Source organism: Abrus precatorius, unplaced genomic scaffold, assembly GCF_003935025.1.
Source record: "Abrus precatorius isolate BTA unplaced genomic scaffold, Abrus_2018 Scaffold4, whole genome shotgun sequence".
NCBI classification, from domain to species: Eukaryota; Viridiplantae; Streptophyta; class Magnoliopsida; order Fabales; family Fabaceae; genus Abrus; species Abrus precatorius.
This window is the reverse complement of record NW_020874384.1, coordinates 13969452-13994502: the sequence shown is the minus strand read 5'-3', so window position 1 is coordinate 13994502 and position 25051 is coordinate 13969452. Positions and strand designations below refer to the sequence as shown.

General features: G+C 27.6%; 3 protein-coding genes across 4 annotated transcripts; all 3 read left to right on the top strand.

Moving 5' to 3' along the window:
• Nucleotides 1-1325: 1325 nt before the first annotated feature.
• On the top strand, nt 1326-2639 carry LOC113866161 (aspartic proteinase CDR1-like). Its single transcript, XM_027501046.1, has one exon. The coding sequence runs from the start codon at nt 1326-1328 to the stop codon at nt 2637-2639; it is 1314 nt and encodes a 437-aa protein (XP_027356847.1).
• Nucleotides 2640-7354: 4715 nt separating this feature from the next.
• Nucleotides 7355-8635, top strand: LOC113866160 (aspartic proteinase CDR1-like). The gene has a single exon (XM_027501045.1). It carries the CDS (start codon nt 7355-7357, stop codon nt 8633-8635), a length of 1281 nt encoding a protein of 426 aa, XP_027356846.1.
• Nucleotides 8636-14857: 6222 nt separating this feature from the next.
• Nucleotides 14858-24926, top strand: LOC113864835 (E3 ubiquitin-protein ligase DIS1-like). 2 transcript variants are annotated; one of them, XM_027499005.1, is made up of 5 exons: nt 14889-15032; nt 19578-19673; nt 22877-23109; nt 23580-23966; nt 24309-24926. In XM_027499005.1, exons 3-5 carry the CDS (start codon nt 22903-22905, stop codon nt 24627-24629), a joined length of 915 nt encoding a protein of 304 aa, XP_027354806.1. In that variant the 5' UTR covers nt 14889-15032; nt 19578-19673; nt 22877-22902; the 3' UTR covers nt 24630-24926. The 2 variants fall into 2 exon arrangements, with proteins under 2 accessions (XP_027354805.1, XP_027354806.1); XM_027499004.1 differs by lacking the exon at nt 19578-19673 and having other exon boundaries at nt 14858-15032.
• The last annotated feature ends 125 nt before the right edge of the window (nt 24927-25051 follow it).

The window sequence follows — 25051 nt, the reverse complement described above, 5'->3', positions numbered from 1 at the left end:
AAATTCTACCCTTTTTTTATACTATTTTTACAAACTCAAATTAGATTAAAGACTTTTTTTTACTTGACCCAGTGAAACTCATTGTCCACAATATGCCACCTCAAATAGGCTGGGTAGCCCGTTTTGCAACTCTTTTTACCAAGTACTATCCTTAAAAAATAACACTACCAGCCAACAAATGATAAAAATATATAAATTAAAAATTAATTAATATGTAATTAAAAAATTATTTTAGTCTACAATATATTTTTAAAAATATATAAATAAATATTGATCATAAAATTATACATATATAATTTTAAAATTTATTTAAAATTTGTTATCCATGACCATTAAATCAATGAAATTTAATATTTATAAAGAAGAGAGCATTTCAAGTGGGAAAAATTTATTATTATGAGAAGTAAAAAGTAAGAGAAGAGAATTAATTAGCAAGAGAGAGAAGAAAGTGGATAGTAGAATAGCAACATCAAATCTAAGCTCTTTATTTGATTCAATGAGCATTATTAATGTCTCTCACTTCTCATAATAACAAACTACTTTAACTTGAAATGTTTTTTATAAAAAATTAAATAGAATAATTTTAACAAGATTAATTCTTAATATAACTTAAATTTTTATTATATTTTTATTTATTCAATATATTAATTTTTATTTAAATAATTATAAAGATATGAATGTGTTTTAATCGGTATCATTCTAAGATTGTTTTTTTAATGTACACTAAATTTTACACACTTCATAGATTGTTTTAGTGCAAAAATAATTCCTTAATTGAAATATTTAAATAATATATTAATTTAATATTTAACTCTATATTAAATATTTTAACATAATATTAATATAGTGTTAAGTATAGCATTTATTATTATATATTAATACATCAATTAATGTTATGAAAATATGTAGTATTTAATGTTATATTTAATAATATACTGATATATTAATCTATAATATTTATACAGTATTTGACTATCCCAATCAAATCACATAGAAATAGTTGAAAATTAAATAGTGTGTTTTATACATATTTTTAAATCAAAGGTGAAAGCTGAAGAAAACAAGTTATCACTATTGGTATGAAAAATTGGTAACCAGTGGATTTGGACTTGAAATTTGACGATTGGGAATAAACATTCAATCGTTGACTAGGCTATTGTTGTTACATACTTATAGATTCACATAATATAAAATTAATCTGAAAAGGTAAAAAATTTAATTTCCTTTAACGAGAATCATGTCTTATTACTTCACACATTTGAAGAATTTTTCTACAAAAAGCCACTAAGATTGTGCTTGTTTATTCACTTTATTGCATCGCAGAGATGGGAACAATGCAACATTATTCATCACTCATTCTTGTCTTGCTATGCCTCTTCAACACCCCTTTCATGGAGGCTCTGAATGGAGGTTTCAGTGTGGAAATCATCCACCGTGACTCATCAAGATCACCATTCTATAATCTAACAGAAACCCATTTCCAAAGAGTTTCCAATGCTGTGCGTCGTTCAATAAACCGTGCTAATCATTTGGAGAAATCTTTTGTTTCTGGAAACACAGTTGAAGCCACTGTTGCACCAGATGATGGTGGTGCTTATCTCCTGAACTATTCAATTGGAACACCACCATTCCAACTCTACGGTATTGTAGATACAGGAAGTGGCCTTGTTTGGCAGCAATGCCAACCTTGCAAACGATGTTTCAACCAAACCACTCCTATTTTTAACCTTTCAAAATCCAACACATACAAAACCCTTCCTTGTTCTTCTGCTATATGTAAATCTGTGAAAGACACATTTTGCAACCCCAATAATGACCAAAACTGTGGATATTATATTGACTATGCAGATGGGTCATACTCACAAGGAGATATTAGTGTGGATACCCTCACTTTTGGCTCCATCAATGGCTGTGTTAAATTTCCAAATATTGTGATAGGTTGTGGAAGGAAAAATGCCGTGTCCTTTGAGAAGGGTAAAGGCTCAGGCATAGTTGGATTTGGAGGTGGACCTGTGTCCCTTATCTCTCAGTTGAGTTCTTCAATAGAAGCCAAATTCTCTTATTGTTTGGTACCAATGCTTTCACAATCAAGCAAACTCAATTTTGGAGATGCTGCTGTGGTTTCTGGTGATGGAACTGTCTCAACTCCCATAGTCCCACAAAACCCAAAAGTATTTTACCATTTAACGTTGGAAGCACTTAGTGTGCAAAACAATAGAATCGAGTTTGGAAGATCCTCTTCTAAATCTGATAGTACAGAAGGAAATATCATAATTGACTCGGGTTCAACGCTTTCTGTTTTACCAGATGATGTTTACTCAAAGTTAGAATCAGCAGTGGCAAATGTGGTCAAGTTAGAGCGTGCTAAAGACCCTTTGAAACAATTGAACCTTTGCTACAAATCAAGGTTAGAAAAACTTGATGCACCAATAATCACTGCACATTTTAGAGGTGCAGATGTCAAATTGAATGCTATCAACACCTTTCTTCAAGTTGATGATGAAATTGTATGCTTGGCATTCTTTTCTTCTCCAAAACTTGCCATCTTTGGGAACGTCGCACAACAAAACTTTTTGGTTGGCTATGATCTTCAAAAGAAAACCGTCTCCTTTAAGCCCACAGACTGCGCAAAGCAGTGATGGATTGTTGTTGTCTGTTTACTTAGTCTAAGTTATTGGATTACAATATCAGTAGTAATTGTTGAAAATACATTAGAATCTAGATCATATCAACTCTACAGTATAAATATTTATTAATATTATTTTAAATTATTTATTATGGTAATATTATTTTTCTAGAGGGTTTTTAATATTTCTTACCTAAACATTCAAAATATTAATATTTTTAAATGTTGAATTAACTATAGCATTTATTTTGAAATAAACCGTCATTATTCTCATTTCTATTTTATTTCTAATATTACCCAAATTCCAATTTTTCTATTGTTCACATTTTATTTTTTATTAAACAATATTATTATAACTTAATATGAATACGAAGATTATAATGAGAAAATGTTATTTGAGATTTAAATAAAATATTTTGCTTTGAGCTAATATGAAGGATCAGAAGGAATGTAAACTCATTTTTAAATGTCAAAGCTATTATTATTTTTTTCAATTGAAAGAATAGGAGAAGAATCAATTTTAGTTTTGTCTCATATTGTATTAGCTAAAATTCATGGTTAAATATAATTATACTTCTAAGTTCAATACGGTGGATTGCTTGTTTTACAAACAAATTTTAAATTAGGTCCTTTTGGTGCTTGTCTTCAATTAAAATTAAATTTTTACTTGAAAAGAAACATATTAATCTTCAATATTAAAGGTTGACACTAATTTTATGGATAAAACTCTAATTTTAATATAAAACAGCACCAAAAGTAATTCAAGTATTATATATAAATTTTATCCTGAAATAATATTTTAAAGAATCTCTCATATGTACCTAAGGTATAATAATAAATATTTTTTATCCAATTCTTAAATATCATCTTTTCATAATAAATTTAAAAATGAGGATAGTATACAATTATATTATTTAAAGTTAGTAATCATTTTCTGTAACTTGTTATCCAGTACAATAAAAAAATGTTAATGTATAGAAATTAAAATAAAAAATATTAAATATGACATAATGACGCTATACAGAAATTTATAGTAAATACTATTTTAAAAATATTTTTTTATTTAAGGACATGTTTATATAGAGAAAGAAATCTAAAATATGGATTCATAAAACCAAAATAATACTTAAACTAAAATAATTTAAAAAAATAAAGTTGCAAAATCAAAAACTAAAAATAATAATTTATTTTTTTAGAATATTTGGAGGATTTTAGTTTAATGTCTAGTAAGATATATACTCTCTTTATGAGCACTATAATGCTATAGAAAAACATATTTATTGGAAGACGTCAGCAGTATTCAATGTCCCATTTTAACAAAATAACGTTAAAAAGACAATAAGTCAAATTTTACTGAGAATTCAAAGCCAACTCACATAAAATAAGGTTAAAATTAAATAGTTTATTACAACCCCATATTTTTATAATTAGATATTTTAGTATTTTGTGTTGTTCAGTGTTGTTTTATTTTCTAAAACATATTCAACTAAATTAAGGTTTCCCTTCTTTAATTTGTCACTTAATCAAAACAGTTTGTCCCTTAATTTATACAATGAGTTTGCTTAACTTCAATTTTTAGAATTAAGTTTAAGTATTTAAAAATAATATTTTTTTTATTTTTAAAAGTATTTATTACGTTAAAAAGAAAATAATTTTTAATTAAATATTATTGTTATTGATTGTTTAAATTCATATTAAAAGTTGAAATTAATACTTTTTATAATATTGATATATATTTTTAATCAGTATTAAATACTATAAAATACTTATAAATTATTATTAAATTAATTATTTCAAAAACGTTTAAAAGATATTAGTTTTACATTATTAGTTACATATATAACTTTTACTAGTATTATAAATGTAGGAAAATGTTAATATCGACCATGAAGATAAAGATAAACAATTAATAATTGTGAAGTTTTATTAAAAAAAAGTATATATTATAATTTTATAATTTTAATATAAACATGTATTTAAAAAAAATTATTTACACGGATACTTACACTCAGTCTAAAAATTGAAGTTAATAAAATCTTAAATATAATGCTATATAGCAACATATTTATTATAACATATCTGCATTATTCGATGCTTATTAAATAAAAATAATATTAAAATAAAAAATTAAAATTTTATTAAAATTTTAAAATTAAAATCATACAAACACACTTATCATTACTTAAATTATTTTATAATTTTTTAATATAATTGGCATAATTTTAAATTTTATAATATGGTTGATAAAATTAAATAACAGTTTTAACGTAATAAATTTTATAGTTAATACTCAAATAAAATTATAAAACAATATGTTAAAATATTATTTATAAAATTATATGAATGAAAAGTGTTAGTATAATTTAAAATTATCAATAATACAAAAAAAAATTATAAACATGTAACTTATTTTATTTAATACTATTTAATAATAAAAATTTATTTTAAATATTTAATATTATATAAATTTAATTATTTTTTGTCTATTTTTAAGTTATCTATTTACTTATAAATTTATAATAAAAAATATGTTATATAAAATAAATATTTTTAATTAATTATGATAATTTTTATAAAAAATAGTTGACTTAGTCTTAATTCACTTAACCCCTATAAACTTTTTAACTCTAAACTTTTATATTATGAACTTTTTGACTTAGCTTGATAGAATTAAATAAGTATGACCTTTTAACAAAAATTATTATGAGTTTATAAATATTTAAGTTTACATTTATTATAAATATAATAATTTTTTTAAAAATGTGTATCAAATTAAAATATATTAGTACTTTAAATTAAACTTTATTATTATTAATTGTTTAAACTCATATTAAAAATTTAAAATTAATAAACTATTTAATTAATACAATTTTTCAATTAAATACTATAACATACTTATAAATTATTATTAAAATAATTATTTTAAGAACGTTCAAATTGAAGATATAATTTTACGTTAGTCAGTTACTTAATTTTTATTAGTATTATAAATATAATGTTATAAAGCTACACATTTATTATAACATGATAGCGGAATTCAATGTTCACCTGAGAAAATTAGTAATATTAAAATGTCAAAACTAACTCACACAAAAATCTTAATAAATGCATCCCAAAAAAATTATTAAAATGTCACATTTTATAAATGTATCTAAATATTTATTTTAATATTTTTTTATTAACTAATTTATTTTAGTAGTTGCTAACAAAACTCAGCATATTAGGTTCGTTTACAAATATATAATTTTACATTTATTATAAATATAACAAACTTTTATTAAAAATCTGTATTAAATTAAAATATACTAGTATTTTAATTAAATTTTATTATCATCAATTAATTAAAATCATATCTAAAAGTTGAATTAATAATTACTTATTTGATTAATACAATTTTTCAATCAATATTAAATACTATAAAATACATAAAATATTATTAAATTAAATATTTTTAAAAAACTTAGAAGATATTACTTTTAAGTTAGTCGGTTATAACTTCACTATAATAATTATGTATTTTTTCATAAAAACTTTTTATCTGTGTATACTTAAACTCATCCCTAAAGACTGAAAATAAGTAGTTAATAATAGTAAAATTTTATTAAAAAAAAATATTTATTGTAATTTTATAACTTCAATATAAAATATATTTTTTTCATAAATTTTTTTTATTTGTGAATGCTTACACTCAACCTTAAGAATTGTGATTAATAAAATTCTTTTTATTATTATAAATATAATTTTGTTAAAACTAACTTTGTTAAAATCAGCTTTAAGAATAATAATAAGCAACTAATAATAATAAAATTTTATTAAAAATAAAAATATTTATTATATTTTTATAATTATAATACAGTAAATATGTATTTTTTTATTAAAAAATATATTCTTAAATGCTTTAACCTAACTTAAAGATTGAAATCAACAAATCCTTTATAAATATAATGTCATACAACAACACATTTATTATAACACATAAGTAACATTTAATGCTTACTAAAGAAAAATAGTAATATTAAAATAAAAAAAAAATTATTGAAATTTTAAAATTAACACAAACACATGAAAAAGTTTTCATTTTAATAAATGCATCCCAATAAAATTTACTAATATGTTACATTTTAATAAATGCATCTTCCTTTTTATTTTTATTTTTTATTTTTTATTTTTGTTTTATTAAATAATTTCGTTTAGCACTTCCTAAAAAATCAATCTAGTATATTATGTTATAAATATATAATTTTACATTAATTGAGAAATGCAAGTCTTGTAAATAAATATTAATTTTTAGATATTTTTTATATTATATAAAATTTAATATACAAAATTATGAAGATAATATAAAATAATTCAACAATTGAATTAATAATTTTATATTGTCTGAAAAGTTATTAAAAATGTAAAAATTTAAGTTTAATATTTAGCGTATATAAATTTTAATTTTAAATTGACAAGTATTTAATTTTAAAAAAATAATGTTTTTTATATTACATTTTCTTTAATATTTTTTAAATAAAAAATAGTCATATTTTATTTGTATTTACAAGTATTGTTTAGTCAATAGTTAGTCCTATTCCCATCGATGCAAAACACAATTTCCAACACACAAATTCACCAACAATATCACAAACAACTGTGAGTAGAGTCTTATAAAAAGCCCATAGGAACGTGCAGGTGATAAGAAAGTTGAATAATTTGTAAGAGGTTATTGGCATAACCTCAGCAACAATGGAGTGTTATTTGTCTTTCACTCTTGTTCTTCTATTATGTCTTTACAACATCTCTCTCGCTAAGGCTCTCAACAGGGGCTTCAGTGTTGAACTCATCCACCCTGACTCTCCAAAATCACCATTCTACGATCCCAAAGAAAATGAATACCAAAGAGTTGCCAATGCTTTGCATCGTTCCATCACTCATGCCGACGCAAAAATAGGTGCTGTAGCCAATTTAACAATGCTTAGAGGTGAATACCTCATGAGATATTCATTTGGAACCCCACCGTTCCAACTCTATGGTGTTATAGACACAGCAACTGACATTGTTTGGACGCAATGCAAACCTTGTAAAACGTGTCATTACCAAAGAGCTCCAATGTTCGATCCTTCAAAATCCACAACATACCAAACCATTCCATGCACTTTCGCAACATGCAGGTCTGTGGCATATACAAAATGCAATGAAGAACATTTTTGTGAATATCGTAGGAGGTATGTGGGTGCATATTCACAAGGGTATCTTAGTTCGGAGACTCTCACTTTGGAGTCCACCAATGGAAATCCTATCAAATTTCCTAAATTTGTGATGGGATGTGGACACAACAACACTGCGGGCTTTTATGGGCCAAACACAGGCTTAATAGGCCTTAGTGGTGGGCCTGTGTCCCTCATATCTCAAATAAGTTCTTCAGTAGATGGCAAATTCTCTTATTGTTTGGTGCCAAGGCCTTCCAACATCTCAAGCAAACTTCATTTTGGAGATGATGCTGTGGTTTCTGGTGAAGGGACTGTTTCTACTCCCATAGTCATAAAGGATTCAAAGGGCCTTTATTTTACAACTTTGAAAGGATTCAGTGTGGGAGACAAAAGAATTGAGTTTGGAAACCCCACCTTTGGATCCAATGATGACAAGGGAAACATGTATATTAACACAGCTGTAATCACCACTCTTTTGCCAGATTATATTTACTCAAAATTAGAATCAGCTGTGGCAAATGTGGTTAAATTGGAGCGTGCTCAAGATCCAAATAAAGTACTCAGCCTTTGCTACAAAGGTACCTTTCAACAATTACAGGCTCCTAAAATCACTGCACATTTTAAGGATTCTGCAAATGTTCAGTTGAATACGCACAACACCTTTGTTCAAGTTGCTGAAAATGTTATATGCTTGGCTTTTCAATCAACTGAATATGTTGGAGTCTTAGGAAATCTGGCCCAACGAAATATTTTAGTTGGCTATGATGTCCAAAAGAAAACCATTTCCTTTAAACCTACAGATTGCACCAAGTTATAATTAAGTTGTTTGCTTTTTTTAGCCTAAACAGTGCATTAATGTTCAATAAATATGTTTTTCATTTTGCATTGACATCATATTAAGATGAGAGAAAGTTCATTGCTATTATTCATTCTAATATATTAATGAATGGGCAAAGTTTTTTTGCTTTTTCTAAGAGTATATTCTACTTGAAAATTATATTTGTCATGATGGGTGTGTTTGATGAAATACTCATTAATTTAATTTTATTATATATCTGTGAGTTTTTATTTTTAAAAGTGAAAAGTAGGTAGTAAATTTACACTTGTTACTAATGACACGATCGTTTTACAGTGAAATGTATTTTTTTCCCCCACTGATATGAAGAATGCAACTGACTCTTTTAAAGTGAAGTACGCAAATTTATTAACTTTTTTTAATAAGGACTCTTATCTCTTTAATATAGTAAATTATTTATTATTATTAATAAAAATATTTACTCTTTTAAATTTATAAAATTTGTTAAATTTAAGCAATTCATTATACTTTTAATATTTCATTCAAAATTATTTTAATTTAATAATAATCATGTATTCTAAAAAAAAACTCATTAATATAGAGTCTCAAATGCATATATTGTATATTATAAATATTAATTATTGAAAATTTTAATAAAAACAATATTCATATTAATTTCTAAATTATAAGTCATCATAAATAAATTTTTTCTATAATTATCAATGACAACAAAAAAAGAAATCTCATTTTAAATTTTAGATTATAAATATATGAATTTTGTTAGCATCAAACATGAAGCATATTTTCAAATAAAAAAATTACATATTTATTATATTAAAGTTATAAAAATATTATATTTTTTTCAATAATTTTTTTTATAACGTTCTCCAATTAAAATTTAAGTTTCAACTCATTAAAGTGAGTTGACTTTTGATAGTGACTTTATTACATGGATATTGGGGTAGAACTATAATTATAATTAGACAATAGTACCACTTGAAATGAGGTAGTTAGTAAATTCAATCTCTTAGACGTAATATATACATATGTATTTATTGAAACTTCAACTTGGAATTATATGTTAAATTAAAACAATTTATTAATTCACATGTTTAATAATAAATTTTATCTCTTTAATATGATAAATTATTTCTCATTAATAATAAAATTAATTAATATTTTATATTTTAAAAAATATTTAAATTTTAAAAATTCATGCAATATATATTTAATCTTTTATTTTTAAAATATTTTAATTTCATAATATTCATATAGCACTCAAACAATTCACTAAGGTAAAGTTTTAAATATAAAATAAATTACAAATTGTAAATTCTTAAAAATTGTAATGAAAATAAGACTCACAATAATTTTTTTTATAATTTATCATAAACTATAATTATACATAATGTTTTTAAATTGGAATTTTAAATAATTAATTAAAATAATGGTCCTGAGTTAGATTCAGCAACCTGACTACTATCTTTGGGATCTACAAAAGAGCTCTCATCAAAGTATTTGCTTACGCCTTTTGGTAAGAGTGCGTTCATCGGTCAATTTTAAATTAATTTAGTTAAAAATATTATTTGATTTAAATATAAAAGCATATTTCATTTTAACATAGATTTGTTTAAACATAATATTAAAATTTATTTAACTCAAATTGATTAAATGAAATTTACATTAAATTAAATTATTTAAATTTTTATTTATTTTACTTTCTATCAGTACTATTTTAATATTATATTAACTAGTTATCACTTTCTAAACACATAATTTTATGTACGTATTTCATTATTTTTTTCTTTTTCTTTAGTTTAATTATTTTGCATGTTCTTTTAAAAAATAATAATTACTTAAATAGTAATTACTTTAATAACTGTTTTGTTTTCTATACTACTTAATTATATAAAGAATGAAAATAAATCTTTTAAAAATATTGATAGATTCATAGTCTTTGAAAAAAATAAAAATCACCAAATAATACTTAATTTTTTTTTAATAAAACATGTTTGTCTTTCTATTTAACTTTACAAAATTATTTGTGACTTGTTAAATAACTAAGATGACATCATTAAATTCTATCTAATAAAATAATTTTTAAAATACTTTTTTTAAAAGTTAAATTAGTCTCTAAACTTTAAGTCTAGTATTTAAAAATATGTAAATTTACTCTTAGTAATATTTTTAGAGACCAATTTAGTTAAAAACATAAGTTTTATATAAAAAAGTTTTAAGATAAAAATTACATATGCCATCTAAAATAAATAGGTTGAAAATAAGAGGAGGTTAAATATATTTTTTTAAAAATTTTGTAATTTTTTAAAAATGATTATTTTAGAACTTGTAATAAAATAATGTTAAAGAGATAATAGATAATATTAATACATTGTTTCACTCCTAAAGAAATAGAATAAGTGTAGTATTTGACTTTAACCAAAATTTTTATTATTTATGATATTTGTATATAGGTATCTTACTACTCAAGTATTTTTATACAAGTTTTTCAAATTTTAAATAAATTCTAAATATTATTATATACTACTTCTTTATGTAAATAAACATTTTTCAAGTATAATCATTCAACCTATTCAGGTTAACATGCTTTCTATACAATAAAGAATAAAGTATACACATGTAAAGAAAGTAAATGAAAGCTTGTATATGGATAAATATTCTTGTAGTGGCTTCATCTTTGCATGGAAGCATCTTTAATTTATAATAAATTTAATGTGTAAGTATTTATTTTAATTCTCAAAATATGTAGTATTGTTCAAATCAATCCTTTAAATTTAAAACTTGAAATTATATTCTTATAATTAACAATAGTTAATTATATTAATCCTTATCATTAAAAAATGTTAAAATTAAATAACAGAGTAATAGTTTGTTGTATTAAATAACACATATCAGTCAATTTTAGATACAAAATAATATTCACGCTACAAAGCTCCTTTGTCTTGAGTTTTTTTTTTACTTGAGTCACTAGATCTAAGCCTTAAATATGTAGGTGGACAACCATTGTAATTGATTTAGTAAAGGAAGAAAATTTGGTGCACCCCTTTTTGCTATAAAACACTTTGCCAAAGCTGATTATCTTTGTAACATATGACATTGAAATGGTTTGATTCATTAATTCAGGAATTGAGGCCTACATGGGTGCTCTGCACTTGGCTTATGCTTATACTTGAAAAGAGAATATAATAAAGTTTGATGAGTGTTACCATGATCATGTTAATCCATTTCTTGTTAAGGCTAGTAGCGGAGTTGTTAGTTTAAAATTTCTTTGTTTTCCTAGTATCTCCAAAAGTTGTTACTTATAAAACTCTTATAGTCTCTTACAACTATTTCTCTACAATTTTAGAACCTCTTTGAGTCTAATAAGGGAGAGATTGTTACATTTTTCCTTCAACCTATTGTTAAAAATATTAATTTCATCGCTCTTATACTTGATAATCTATTGCAAAAGTGGCTGAAAAAAGGAAAGAAAACACCACAAAAAAAAAAGTGATACAAAAAATAAAAAAGAAAAATTATTGCTTGAGAATGTTCAAAATTGAAGACAAAAATAAACTATTTTTTATTTCAAAATATTATTTAATGTAAAAAATGAACTATTACGTATTATTTAATATGATGAATCATTATTTTGTTACTTAATTTTAATATCTCTTAATAATAATGATTGACATGATTGGTAATTTTTTATTTGAAAGACTAAAATTTTAAATTTTAAAAATTAACTTTAATTAAATTACACATTTTAAGAATTAAATTAAGAGTTTATCCTAAATTTAACTAAAATTTATGTAGACACTACCGTATACTCATTAAAATTCATTAAATTTCTCTACCTAAAAGTTTTCTGACATGTATAAAGACTTTTTTTAAGTTTAAAACACTTTTTATCATTTATTCTTTTTTTTTTATATTTCATTTACTTGTTAAATAAAAAAATTTATGTATCAAAACTTATACTTTCACTTATTGAAAATTTTCTTTAACGTGATCATAATTAATTAGTAGTCTCTGGAAATAATTTTGTTAAATAAAGATTTTTTAATTAAAGAACTAATTTGTCTATAAAAACAAATTCAAAAGCTATTTAATAACTTGTTTTCAAAAATTAAATTAAAGCTAACGATTATTTTCATAAACTAGTTTAGATATTTATTTTTATATTAAAAGTTACTGATGATAGAGTCTTAATTTGCTTATTCTAATATTGCGATATTGATCTTTTAGGGCCTAAACAAACTTATAGGTTTCAAGCATCTTGAGCAGCAATGACATTATACGGGATAATTAATTAATATTACTTTGGCAAAAGAAATAATAATAATAATAATAATGATAATAACAATATTATTATTATTATTAATTTATTAACTTTAATTTTAAGATTTGAGGATAAATAATTAATAATAAAATTTTATTGAAAAGATAAATATCGATTGTATTTAACCATTTAAATAAAATAGATTTTTTCCAGTTTTTGATATTTTTATTTAATGATTTAATTAGTTTTAAATTAGTTTGATCCATTGAAATTTAATTAAATATGAAACTTTTTTATTTATTTATAATCTTGCAAGTGCCCTTATTTTGCTTGAGAATTTGAGTCATGCCATCATCAAAGAAAAAGTTGATGGGTTTTGCATGAATCTCTCCACATGAGACCCGAGTAATAGAATGACCATATCATCGAGAAGGATCAGAGTCATAGTCATATCTACATTATTCTCTTCCCTTGAGTCTGCGTGTAGCATTAATTGCAGCAAACTCTGACAAAGAAAAAGTCTAATAAAAATACTATTACTCCAACTATGATTATCAAATTATGTGATCAATTTTTATAAATTTAAGGAAAAATAAAATAAAATAAAACGTCTTCACTTTAAACTATAGAACTCTTCCTATTGTAAATTTAAATCGTTATATCAAATTTATTTATTTTTGTTACAAAGGTGATGAGTATGAAATGATAAGAAAATGCAGACAACACGAGTATTGAACTTTATTGGAAATCAAGACATTAGTTACCGTTAACTTCCATTAACTTCAAACCATGTATTTTTGTTTAAAATTCAAATTGTGTTCGCGCTAGTTTTGAATTCTATTATTGGAAATAGGAATATAAATATTATGAATCTGGAAATGCATTTACAGTAACTTTTATTTCTACTGCTAGGTTTAGAATTCAGACAGGATGATTTAAAAATATAAAATATATTACATGTTAAAATAAAATAACATAAAAAATAACTCATAAATTTTACTTTTATAAATAAAAAGTTATATATAGTAATTTTTTAATAAAAGTTATAAAATTAATGTAATTAAATACACATAACGTACTAATGACACATGCCCCTAATAATTTCACATTTTCAGTGTGTTTCTATTTTTCATAAGATAATGTGAAGGCATTGTCATATACCAAAGAGGCAACTAAATAAATAAGGAGACAATCCATATCCCCAAATATTAATGCCATGACCCAAGGTGTTAATTATTTTTCAATTAAATTAAATTGTAAAGGAACTTTAGAGATTTTTTTATTATTAAAGTTAAATTTAAGCAATTAAAGTAATACTTTTTTATTAAAATAGTATTTATTACATGAGAAACGTAAAAGTATGCTAAATATTTTTTAACAAAATTTTATTATTATTAATTGTTTAAACTTAACTTTATGCACTAAGATAATAAAATTGTTAAAAATATATTTCAAAATAGTTAATAGATGATTTCTCAAAACCCTTTCAAATCCTCTGGGGAAAGTGGAAACATAAAAAAATAAAATAAAATTTGTACATTTGCAATGAAATGAGTGAAAAAAAAATAAAGAGTACTGGTGCCAATGTGTTATGCATAAGTAAAGGGCAAGTGTTCGGTGCTATGGAAGGTCATTTTATGCTTCAAGTGATGTTAAAAATAATGATTAAAATTAATAAAAAAGAAAGAAAGAGTTGACATGAAGAATCAGAAATAAAAAATAAATTTTATTTAATTTTTTTAGTAAACATCATGAATGACTATTTGTATAGTATTTATTTTTGTAATTTTGAAAATCAAATCGTGTGGAGTGTTCTATTTGGAAATAAAAATAAAATATAGTGTGGAAGAAAGTGTCAAAGTTTAAAAACGAAAACATAAGAAGCAAAAAGGTAAACGAGGAAATCAACGAGTGTGCGGGTCCTACTTTTTAAAATCTTCTCCTTCCATTTTCTTTTTTCTCCGAAAACTCTCTCTCTCTCTCTCTCACTTTAATTTGAAATTCTTGATCAACTCACAGACGCGCACATTTCATTTATTACAGTTTGTTGTAAAACCCACCAAAACCTTTCTCTGTCTCTCTGTTTTCGTTCATTTACATATTATCTGTAATGCCCTTTTGATCCATCTAGCATTCCAGGTCTTTCTTTCTCTCTAACTTGATTTTAGTGTTTCCATTTCTGGGGCTTCTGAATATTATTTTGTTATTATTAATTAATTATTAAGTAATGAGTTGATCACGGTTTGTTTTTTTTTTTTTCCTTTTTTCGCGGTGTTCGTTTTGGGATTTTGTTTTGAGTTTGTTGTAGATCTGTGGTGGGTTTGGCTTGAAATACGATGAATTTGTTGCTTGAGGTTAGGGTTTTCATTGTGTGAATGGATGGAATAGTTTTTTCTGTTTAAGGTTTGTGTTTGATCTGTGTTTTTGATTGCTCAGATTCACTTTTTTTCTGCTTGGTCATCTGGGCGTCTTGGATTATGTTGTTGCATGTGAAATTGTCAATGTTCAAAGTAACTGTATTGGATTGTTTGTGTTCTTGCATGTGTGGTTGGTCTTTTTGGCTTTAGTACTAGGCTTTTTTATTTTGTAGTATGTTTGGCATGGTGTATGCTTTTTTTAATGGGAAAGCACACACGTTCCCATTGGAAGCTCATTTGTGTTATTTGGCGAAGTTATTATGGTTTGCTTACTAGTGCTGTTAATTCTGATGTTTGCTCTGTACCTTGCCCTTCACTCCTATGTCAGATTAATGTGACTATTTGCCTGTTTAGTTTGCCTTTTAATTGCCACAACAGAGCGTTTCTCATGCCCGATAACACTATTTTTTGAAGTTCTTCTATCAAATGCCAATTGCTGGAGCTAAAACAAACATAGTATTTGTAGTTTTGATTCTTGTGTTTAGGTTGTCTAGCTAGATTACACACGCTTTGGTGCCAAGTAGACATGCTGTTTTGGAGTGGTGGGATAGGAAGCACAGATACTTCAAAATAGTAGCCATATCCGTGTTGTATTGTGTTGGATACATTTTATGTCAAACACTTCATAGACACTTCTACTTATATTTTTTAATTTTTAAAAATTCTTTTGAACTTTTATATCAATAGAGATGAGAATACTATAGTAATTATATAAATAATATCATTTTATCATATCTAAACTGATTCATGCTAAAATTAAATTTCTCTTTTATTTTTAGATTTGTGGTTCTACATTATTTTTTTTTCTAATTTAATGTATTGTTATAGCAACATGTCCTATAATGTTCTAAGTTTATTGTATCCTTGTGTCTGTATCATATCCCATCCATGTGTCATATCATATCCATGCTTCCTAGGTGGTGAATGTTTTCAGTCTCTGAATTGAGTATATTTGGCAGCATTCGTCTTCTTTTTTTGCACATTTTCATGTGATCTCTGTCATCAATGTATATGAAGATAGATACGATACTTGGCTTGCTTTAGTCGATAATGTTTGAGAATGGAGCAATTTTTAATAGGGTATTTACTTTTTGTCATTTAATGCTTCAATTTTTTGACTTCCAGAACCATTTCAACAACCCATTCCTTTAAAGTTCCACCAATGACCTGCTCCTGTTTATCAATTTTCCTTATTGTTGATATATTTATCATCATTATTACTATTTATTGTAAATATATTTTATGCTTATTTTTGTAATTATTTGTCATTATCTCTGTAGTTATTAGGAGATATTCTAGGATATTTTCTCCTATAAATACAAGGTTTAGACTCTTATATATACATGTGAATTGTAATGTATTAGAGTAGGATAGGATTTATCTTAGTTTAGAATTTCCAAGTTGGTATGAGAAACTCTAATCCTTTGGCCTCTGCTTCTGCACGACAAACCCTACTAGCCTTCATCGCATCACCCAAATCCAAGCAGCCATTTTTGTTATGACATACTTCCAAACCTACAACACTTCATTGTACTTGGGCCCTCTTTTCCTTCCTCTCTCGATCATAGGAAGCCTCTGTCGTTGTTGTTGCAGCTGGAGCACCAACCAACTCTGGCGACCACAGCATCTGAAGCACATTGCCAATATTGGCCAAACCCCGGAGTCTTGTCCCTAACAGAGCTCCAACGTGTTGCCATATTGTAGGACTTGTCACTAGCACGTGAAAGCCACATGCTGCCTTCCTAGTCATTGTTTGCCTCGCCACAAGCATTGTTTTGTTTGACAAGACCTCCTCTGTGACCCTTTCCTACTCAAGCTGCAAACATTGAGGATATTGTTCTTTCAAACCTTATATGTTCTCCCTTGATACGGACATTATTTCTGCCATGACTAAACAAAAGAACTCTATTACTCAACCTACTGTTTCAATTGGGCCCAATGACTTTCATGCAGGGATCATATTGTCTTGATGGTCAAAACTATCTTTAGTAGGCCCAGTTGGTTTGCACAACCCTTAAGGAACATTACGAAGCAGAATCATATTGAAAGAGAGGTTTCAAGTAAGGATGATTCAAAGTTTGAGGGTTGGAATGATGAAGATTCACTTATTAGTTATTATGACCTAGTTGTGGTGTTCTATGACTTTGGAGATTAGTTGAAATTGCATGTTCTTTCCTTTTGCCTAAGAGATTTGGGATAACTTGAGCTAGACTTATTCCAAGAAGCAGGATGTTGATGCTTCTTATGAATTGAAGAACCAAATTTTTAACATCATGGAAGGGTCTCTCTTTGTGATAGAATATTATAGGATTCTAAATGGACTATGGATTGAATTGGACTAAAATCAAATCCTAAAGATGAAATGTAATGAGAAATTTTCTACATTGACCAAGTTTACTGAAAAAAGGAGGATTTTAGAATTTCTTTCTAACCTAAATTTTGAATACAATTCCCTCAAGTTTTGGGCAAAGAGAACCTCTGTTTGTTAGAAGTTTCTCATACTGTTCGAGGTGAGGAGAATTGCAAGGTTGTAATGTCGAAAGAAAAGAACATGGATGGCCTAGCACTACCTTCTTCAGGAAAGTCACCCAATGTTGGATCATCTGGTAAGTTCTCTAGAAAACATAACAAGATGACCGTTGATGTACCCATTGCAAGAAGTCTAGTCGTACCAAGTAAAAATGCTTCAAGTCACATGGTAAGGACAATGTCCTTAAATGTATTAGAGGATTCAAAGGTTTTCAATAGAGAGGCAAACCAAACAACTACAGACTTAGAGGTTGTTCCACTTAAGGAAGAGTAGATTCCTGCCCTTAGTAAGGCAGAATTAAAACATCTACGAGCCCTTATCAATACCTCCTCGAGTAAGTTCTTGGGCACTTGCTCTTCATGATGGGGAAGAATTCTAGCTTTTCTTCTAATATTTCATGTTTTGTGCTTAGGGATATTTGGATAATTGACTCCGGTGCTTCTAATCACATGACCCTTGACTTTTCTTCTTTTACTTCACATTCCACCTTATTTGGTACACATCACGTTACCATTGTTAAGGGTTTACAAATTCCCACTCTTGGGTGTGGTAGTATTCAATTCACCAATTCTCCTTCACTAAAAAATGTTCTTAGGCTCTCTAATAACCTTATCCCCATTTATAAACTCATCCGTGATGTAAATTGTGCAATAACATTTTCATCTCATTGTGTTTTTTAGGATCTTTCACCACGATGGACAATTGGAGTTGCTAACGAAAATGGAGGGTTATGTTACTTTTAGTTTTTGTGAAATATAGTTTAAGACAATGTTGGAAGAAAAGGGGGTCAATTTCTATAATCAGTCTTCTTTCGAGTATGCTTCCCCTGAAATTTGGCTTCAACATAGGTGTTTAGGTCATTCACCTTTTAGGTTTTTCAGTAATATGTTTCTTTCTTTGTTTTTGAAAGAGTCAATTGACTCTTTTCATTGTGATGTCTATCAATTTGCTAAACACTATTGTGTTACCTTATCCATTCCAATGCTACATGGTTTGCATCATTTATTGATAACTGTACACATGTTATTTGGATTTATTTGATGAAAGATAAAACATGAATGACTCAATTGATTGTGAATGTTTATTGCTTAGTTCAAACACAATTTAGACAAGCAATTAAATGTTTACAGACAAATAATGGACGAGAATATGTGAACAAAAATTGTTTCATTTCTACAAAAGAAAAAAATTGTTCATGAGTTGACGTGTGTACCCCTTAACAAAATGATGTTGCGAAAATAAGGAATTAACATCTCTTGAACGTTACCAAGACATTACCATTTCAGATGATAGTGCCGACATCAAATTGAGAAGCATTAATATGTTACCTAGTCATATTTTGAATGACTTTAGTTTTGTTTGTTGAATGTCTACCTTTCATCTTTTTGTTTCTATTATGAACAACCTTCATATTCCTATTTGGTTGTATTGCTTTTTTTTACATTCATAGTCAATGTTGTGGTAAGTTGGATGCTTGTTGCTGTTAAGTGTATTTTTATATGGTATACTACAAGTGAAAAGGGCGATAAATGTCATCACTTTTCAAGTTGTCAGGTCTATGTTTTTATAGATGTCACTTTTAATGAAATAAATTCATTTTACTTCCATCTTCAGTTGCACAGGGAGAGACATCAATAAGTTGAGTCTGTTAATCTTCATGAGTCTGTCATTTCTTCTTCTTAATTGTCATTTACCGGAATTGACTCTTCCTTTCTCTAACTTAGGCAATAAAAATAGTAATGCAGTGCCAACCAAAGTAAGCACACTTAACTTGGTCTATTAGAGAAGAATAAAACCCACTTGGTCCAACAACTACAGTTGGCCAAACCAGAGGTAAGTGATACTGCTGATCCTAAGTCACTAGATATCCATTTAAATAATTGGGAACGTAATACAAATGACATGCCTATGCTTTGAGAATTGAGAAAAGGAAAACGCTTGTGTTATGTATCCTATTTCTCAATTTATATCCACTAAACCTCTATTTGTGCAACATTAGAGTTTCATCTCTATCATTGATTTTTCAAATATCCCCAAGTCAATACAGGAAACCTTGAAGGATGACAATTGCATTTAAGCCATGAATGAAGAAATGAACACATTGGAAAAGAATGCAACTTGAGAGATTGTAGAAAGACCCAATGATAAGAAGGCAGTGGGTTGCAAGTAGATGTATACAATTAAATATTGATTTGATGGTATCCTTTTCGGTACAAGGTCAGACTAGTTACAAAAGTATAAACTTAGACTTATGGAGTCAACAATGAGGAAACGTTTGCATTTAGTAGTTTACTATCATATCTTCTTGCTTAGGGACTTAGAGGAAGAAGATTATATGGATATCTCACCAGGATATGGCACTATTGATGGTGAAAACAAGGTGTGTAAATTGAATAAAGCTTTATATGGGCTTAAACACTCTACTCATGCTTGGTTCAAGAGATACTCAAGTTATGGTGTCCTTAGGATACAAATAAAATTAGGATGATCATACTCTTTTTATAAAACACTCACAAGATGGATAACTAATACTTTGCTAGTTTATGTGGAAGATATGATCATTGCAAGTAATGATGAGATTGAAAAATTGTTTGAAAGAGAAACTAATTGTTAGTTTGAGATGGATTTGGGAAGACTAAACTACTTCCTTGGTATTGAGCTGACTTTAAACGGAGAATTTTTATCTCTTAGAAGAAATGTGTTCTAGATCTTCTCAAAGAGATTGGAAAACTGAGATACAAAACTATTAGAGTACATACAGAACATAACTATCTAACAGAAGGAGAGGGAGAGAGATCTACTATAGATAAGGCCCAATACCAAAAATTAGTGGGAAAGCTAATCTATTTATCTCATATTAGACCTGACATTGCTTATGTTGTTATCATTGTTAGTTAATTTATGCATAATCTATGTGAAAGACATTTACAAGCAATGAATAAGATCATCTATTATTGGAAAGAAAGTCCTAGATGAGCCATACTTTTTAAAAGGGGGCAGTCTCTTTCCTTGGAAATATATACAAATGTCACTATGCAAGTTCCATTGTAGATAAAAGATTTACTTCAAGATATTGTATGTTTTTAAGTGAAAATCTAGTAACATGGAGGAGTAAGAAACAAGGTATTGTAGTATGGCAGCCTAAGGAATGTGTGAACTTCTATGGATGAAGATCATTCTTGATGGCCTCAAAATAAATTACAATGGCCTTATGAAGCTCCTATGTGATAACAAGACTGCCATCAACATAGTCCATAATTCTGTCCAATATGACAGGATAAAACAAATGGAGATTGATCGGCATTTTATTAAAGAGAAATTGGATAGTGGTCTCAGCTATCTCCTATGTCTTTTGTCATGTCTTTTGTCCCTTCCCAAAGGTCAAACATCAAATATGTTCACTAAGGGATTGACAGATGAATGGTTCTAAGATCTTTTCTGCAATCTAGGAATGATAGATATCTATTCATCAGATTGAGAGGGAGTGTTGAGAGTATTTATCATCATTATTACTATTTATTGTAAATACTTATTATCATTATTTTTGTAATTATTTTTCATTATCTTTGTAATTATTAGAAGATATTCTCTTTTGTAAATATTAGGATTAGACTCCTATATATACATGTTGATTGTAATGTATTGAAGAATAATAGAATTTATCTCAATATAAAATTTCCAAGTCTTATGTTTTTTCTTGTTCCCTAATCAAGATTATCAAAGCGAATAACAAAGCTCCACGTTTAGTTTTCCTTTTTAAATAAGTACATCAATCCTTATTGTCGTTTCTTTTGATTAGTTGGTATCAAACACTACTGTGTATTAAAGGCTTCTTTTGTGTCATTTCTGCCACTGCTTTTTGCCTCCCTGTCATTTCACTGACAAATTTACATGGATCCTCTTGCTCTTATGCATAGAGGACAACCTAATATAGCTGTGTTTCATTATTAAATATTTTGTCAAAAAGGTTAATGATGTACATTGCTTGATACAAGATGTTGATTTCTCTACTTATAAAAACTTTGACTAGCATGGCATATAGTATTTCTAACTTTTACAAAAGATTTATTGTTCTGTTCATTTGAAAGAATGAATTTCATTTTATTATCATTGCATATTTCTACTTAATATGGTGTAAGGAATAGCCTGATAAATAGAGGAAGAACATCAAAGAAAAAGCTATGCAAAGCCATTATTAATAAAGACCTTTATTTAAGTGGTCTTGCTGAAAATTTGGATGTTGACAAAAGTCACAAAAACATAACAGCATCATTTTATGTATGTAGCTTACTCCATCATCTAGTGCTAATATTATTTTTAGATAATAAGGGTTGCATTATAAATGGCTCTGAAGCGAGAAAGAAAGATTAAGTAGAAGATTGATCAATGGCTGGTGCAATGTTAGTATTTGAAAAATGTTTTAAATTATGGGAAAGTGTCCGTAATACTCTATGGTAATTACTTTTTGTAGGATAAGATATAAGCATTCCCAATTGGTCAATATAAAAGTGAATTTGAGAACTAATTACTTGTAAGAAATAAGAACATATTTTAAATGGCAAATGTTTATGCTTTTTGGCTGCTTGATGTGGTCTGTTTGCTTTCATAAGCTATACTGAAGTTTTAAAACTGACTTTGATGAATGTTATGATGCATCTTTCATCATCTCAATGGAACATCCGGGTAGGGTGATAGATTTGTCAGAGACGGACAAATTCATGATATGGTTGTCAATGGTTTGTCTACAGATATTACTCATAAATCACAAATAGAAAATTATGATGCTGTTTGATCCATATAACCAACCCCGCCTAGTATGATTCACAAGAAAATATTATGGCCTTGTTTGATCCATGTATTCAACCTCACCAAGTAGGAAAAGGCTTGGTTTATTGTTGCTGTTGTTTTCAACGAACTGGAGATGTGAATGTGATAGCTTACTTATTCTGCTGTGTTATGTATATGGTTAAAGTAAAAGAATCACCATGTAAAATTTGGTTGCTGCTTGAATCTAATGATTTTTTTCCCTCTCTCAGGGCAGCTGGTGATTGCTTTTACTAGTATGGCATCAAGTAATGCATTCTTTGATGATATACGGAGCAAAGCCGATGTTGATCCTCCTCAAAATGAAGAGTCGACAGATCTTGGTGAAGTAATTAATGATCCTGCACAAGCTGTCCTTAAACCTAATGGAACTGTTTCAAGCAGCGTTCGTGAGCTTTTAGAGTGCCCTGTATGCCTGAATGCCATGTACCCTCCAATCCATCAGGTTGTTTATCTATTGATTATGGTTCATTGTTGATGTTTTAGGTTCTTGAGAGAGCATGTGATTGTAACTTAAAAATACTGGGGGTGTTCAGAGTGCAACTTGATAAATTAATTAGGATGACAACGAGAAATTGACCAGTACTGGGTTCATGGAATGGTGTAGCTCCTAATTAATAGGATTGAACATAAGGAAACTAAAATAATGGTCTGTAGACATGCCATAAGCAAAAACTTAGTGTGTGAATGTTGGTTTCCTTATTCAAAAGTAATTCTCCTGTGTCTCACTTAGCTCTACTCTGAGAATATTGAATGTTTTTTCTAGCTGCAACTCAATCACATTGGCTTAATGTATCTCTTTTGAGTTTATATAATTATCGGTGGTTTTCCTGTTGAATAGAATTGGATATGCTCTAATTGCAAAGGAAATTTTGTTTTGAAATCTAGTTAACCTCTTTTTCTCTTTTATTGTAGTGTTTAAATGGTCACACTATATGCTCAGGTTGCAAACCCAGGGTCCATAACCGGTGCCCTACATGTAGGCATGAACTTGGCAATATCAGATGCCTGGCACTGGAGAAGGTGGCTGCATCTTTGGAACTTCCATGTAAATATCAAGGTTTTGGATGCATCGGTATATATCCATATTATAGCAAGCTAAAACATGAATCGCAATGTGCATATCGACCTTATAACTGTCCATATGCTGGTTCAGAATGCTCTATTATGGGTGATATACCCTACCTAGTGGCTCATCTAAAAGATGACCACAAAGTAGATATGCACAATGGTAGCACTTTTAACCATCGCTATGTCAAATCCAATCCACAAGAAGTTGAAAATGCCACGTGGATGTTAACGGTATTGTTTTGCTGAACTTTTTTTTCAACCTGCCTTCTGTTGTCTCAGTAAATTCACTACTGTTGGTAGATTTTGTAATTTTAGGACATGTATGGATCTACATGTGTCTTTCATCAGTTAATGAGAATATAGAATTCATCATTTGCTTAAACAAGAAAAATCAAATATTGCCATTTCTGAAACCTTTTGGAAACTGATGTTATTCAAAAGTTGTATTCTGATCGAACTAACTTACAACACTGCCTCTTAGCCTCCCTAGGTTTCTGTACAAGGGCCTTGAAAATATTAACTTAACCAAAATTTGAGTTTAAGCTAATTTATGGATTTCACATTGGTTTCTAGGTATTCAGCTGCTTTGGTCAGTATTTTTGTCTACATTTTGAAGCTTTTCAGCTAGGAATGGCTCCTGTCTACATAGCCTTTTTGAGGTTTATGGGTGATGATAATGAGGCAAAGAATTATAGCTACAGTTTAGAAGTAGGTGGAAATGGGAGGAAGATGATTTGGCAAGGGGTTCCTAGAAGCATCAGGGACAGCCACCGCAAGGTTCGTGACTGTTTTGATGGTCTCATTATTCAGAGGAATATGGCCCTTTTCTTCTCAGGGGGTGACCGGAAGGAATTGAAGCTAAGGGTTACTGGTAGGATTTGGAAAGAACAGTGAATGGAGAGTTGATTTCCTTATTCAACTAGCCATAATATTTAGGTTGATAGTTTGTAGTGCAACTCCTTTCTTGTAGTTAAATGTACCTTCTGATCATGTAATTGTGTTTTGTAATTTAGGAGGCAAACTCTCTTTGCTTATCCTTGCATCATTAAATACATGAGCAGGAAGTTGTACCTCTTATCATTATGATAATTACGCAATAGAGATGTAGAACCTTAACGTGCTCCATATATATTCTTTTTGTGCTATGAACGTCAATGATAAAGAGCAATTGAAAAAAATGTTATAGGCGCACAAGCTACGATTAAAGAACCATAAAGTTAACACTAGATTTGTTTACTGCGTCGCACAGGAACAAGCTACGATTATATTCTCAGTTGCTATATTTGTCAATTTATTGCATATCTTAAGAATTTTTT

Coding starts and splice junctions, on each gene's coding strand:
- LOC113866161 (XM_027501046.1), top strand. CDS start 1,326: ATGGGAACAATGCAACATTATTCATCACTCATTCTTGTCTTGCTATGC.
- LOC113866160 (XM_027501045.1), top strand. CDS start 7,355: ATGGAGTGTTATTTGTCTTTCACTCTTGTTCTTCTATTATGTCTTTAC.
- LOC113864835 (XM_027499004.1), top strand. CDS start 22,903: ATGGCATCAAGTAATGCATTCTTTGATGATATACGGAGCAAAGCCGAT. Junction 23,110..23,579: donor TGTACCCTCCAATCCATCAG/GTTGTTTATCTA, acceptor CTTTTATTGTAG/TGTTTAAATGGTCACACTAT. Junction 23,967..24,308: donor ATGCCACGTGGATGTTAACG/GTATTGTTTTGC, acceptor ATTGGTTTCTAG/GTATTCAGCTGCTTTGGTCA.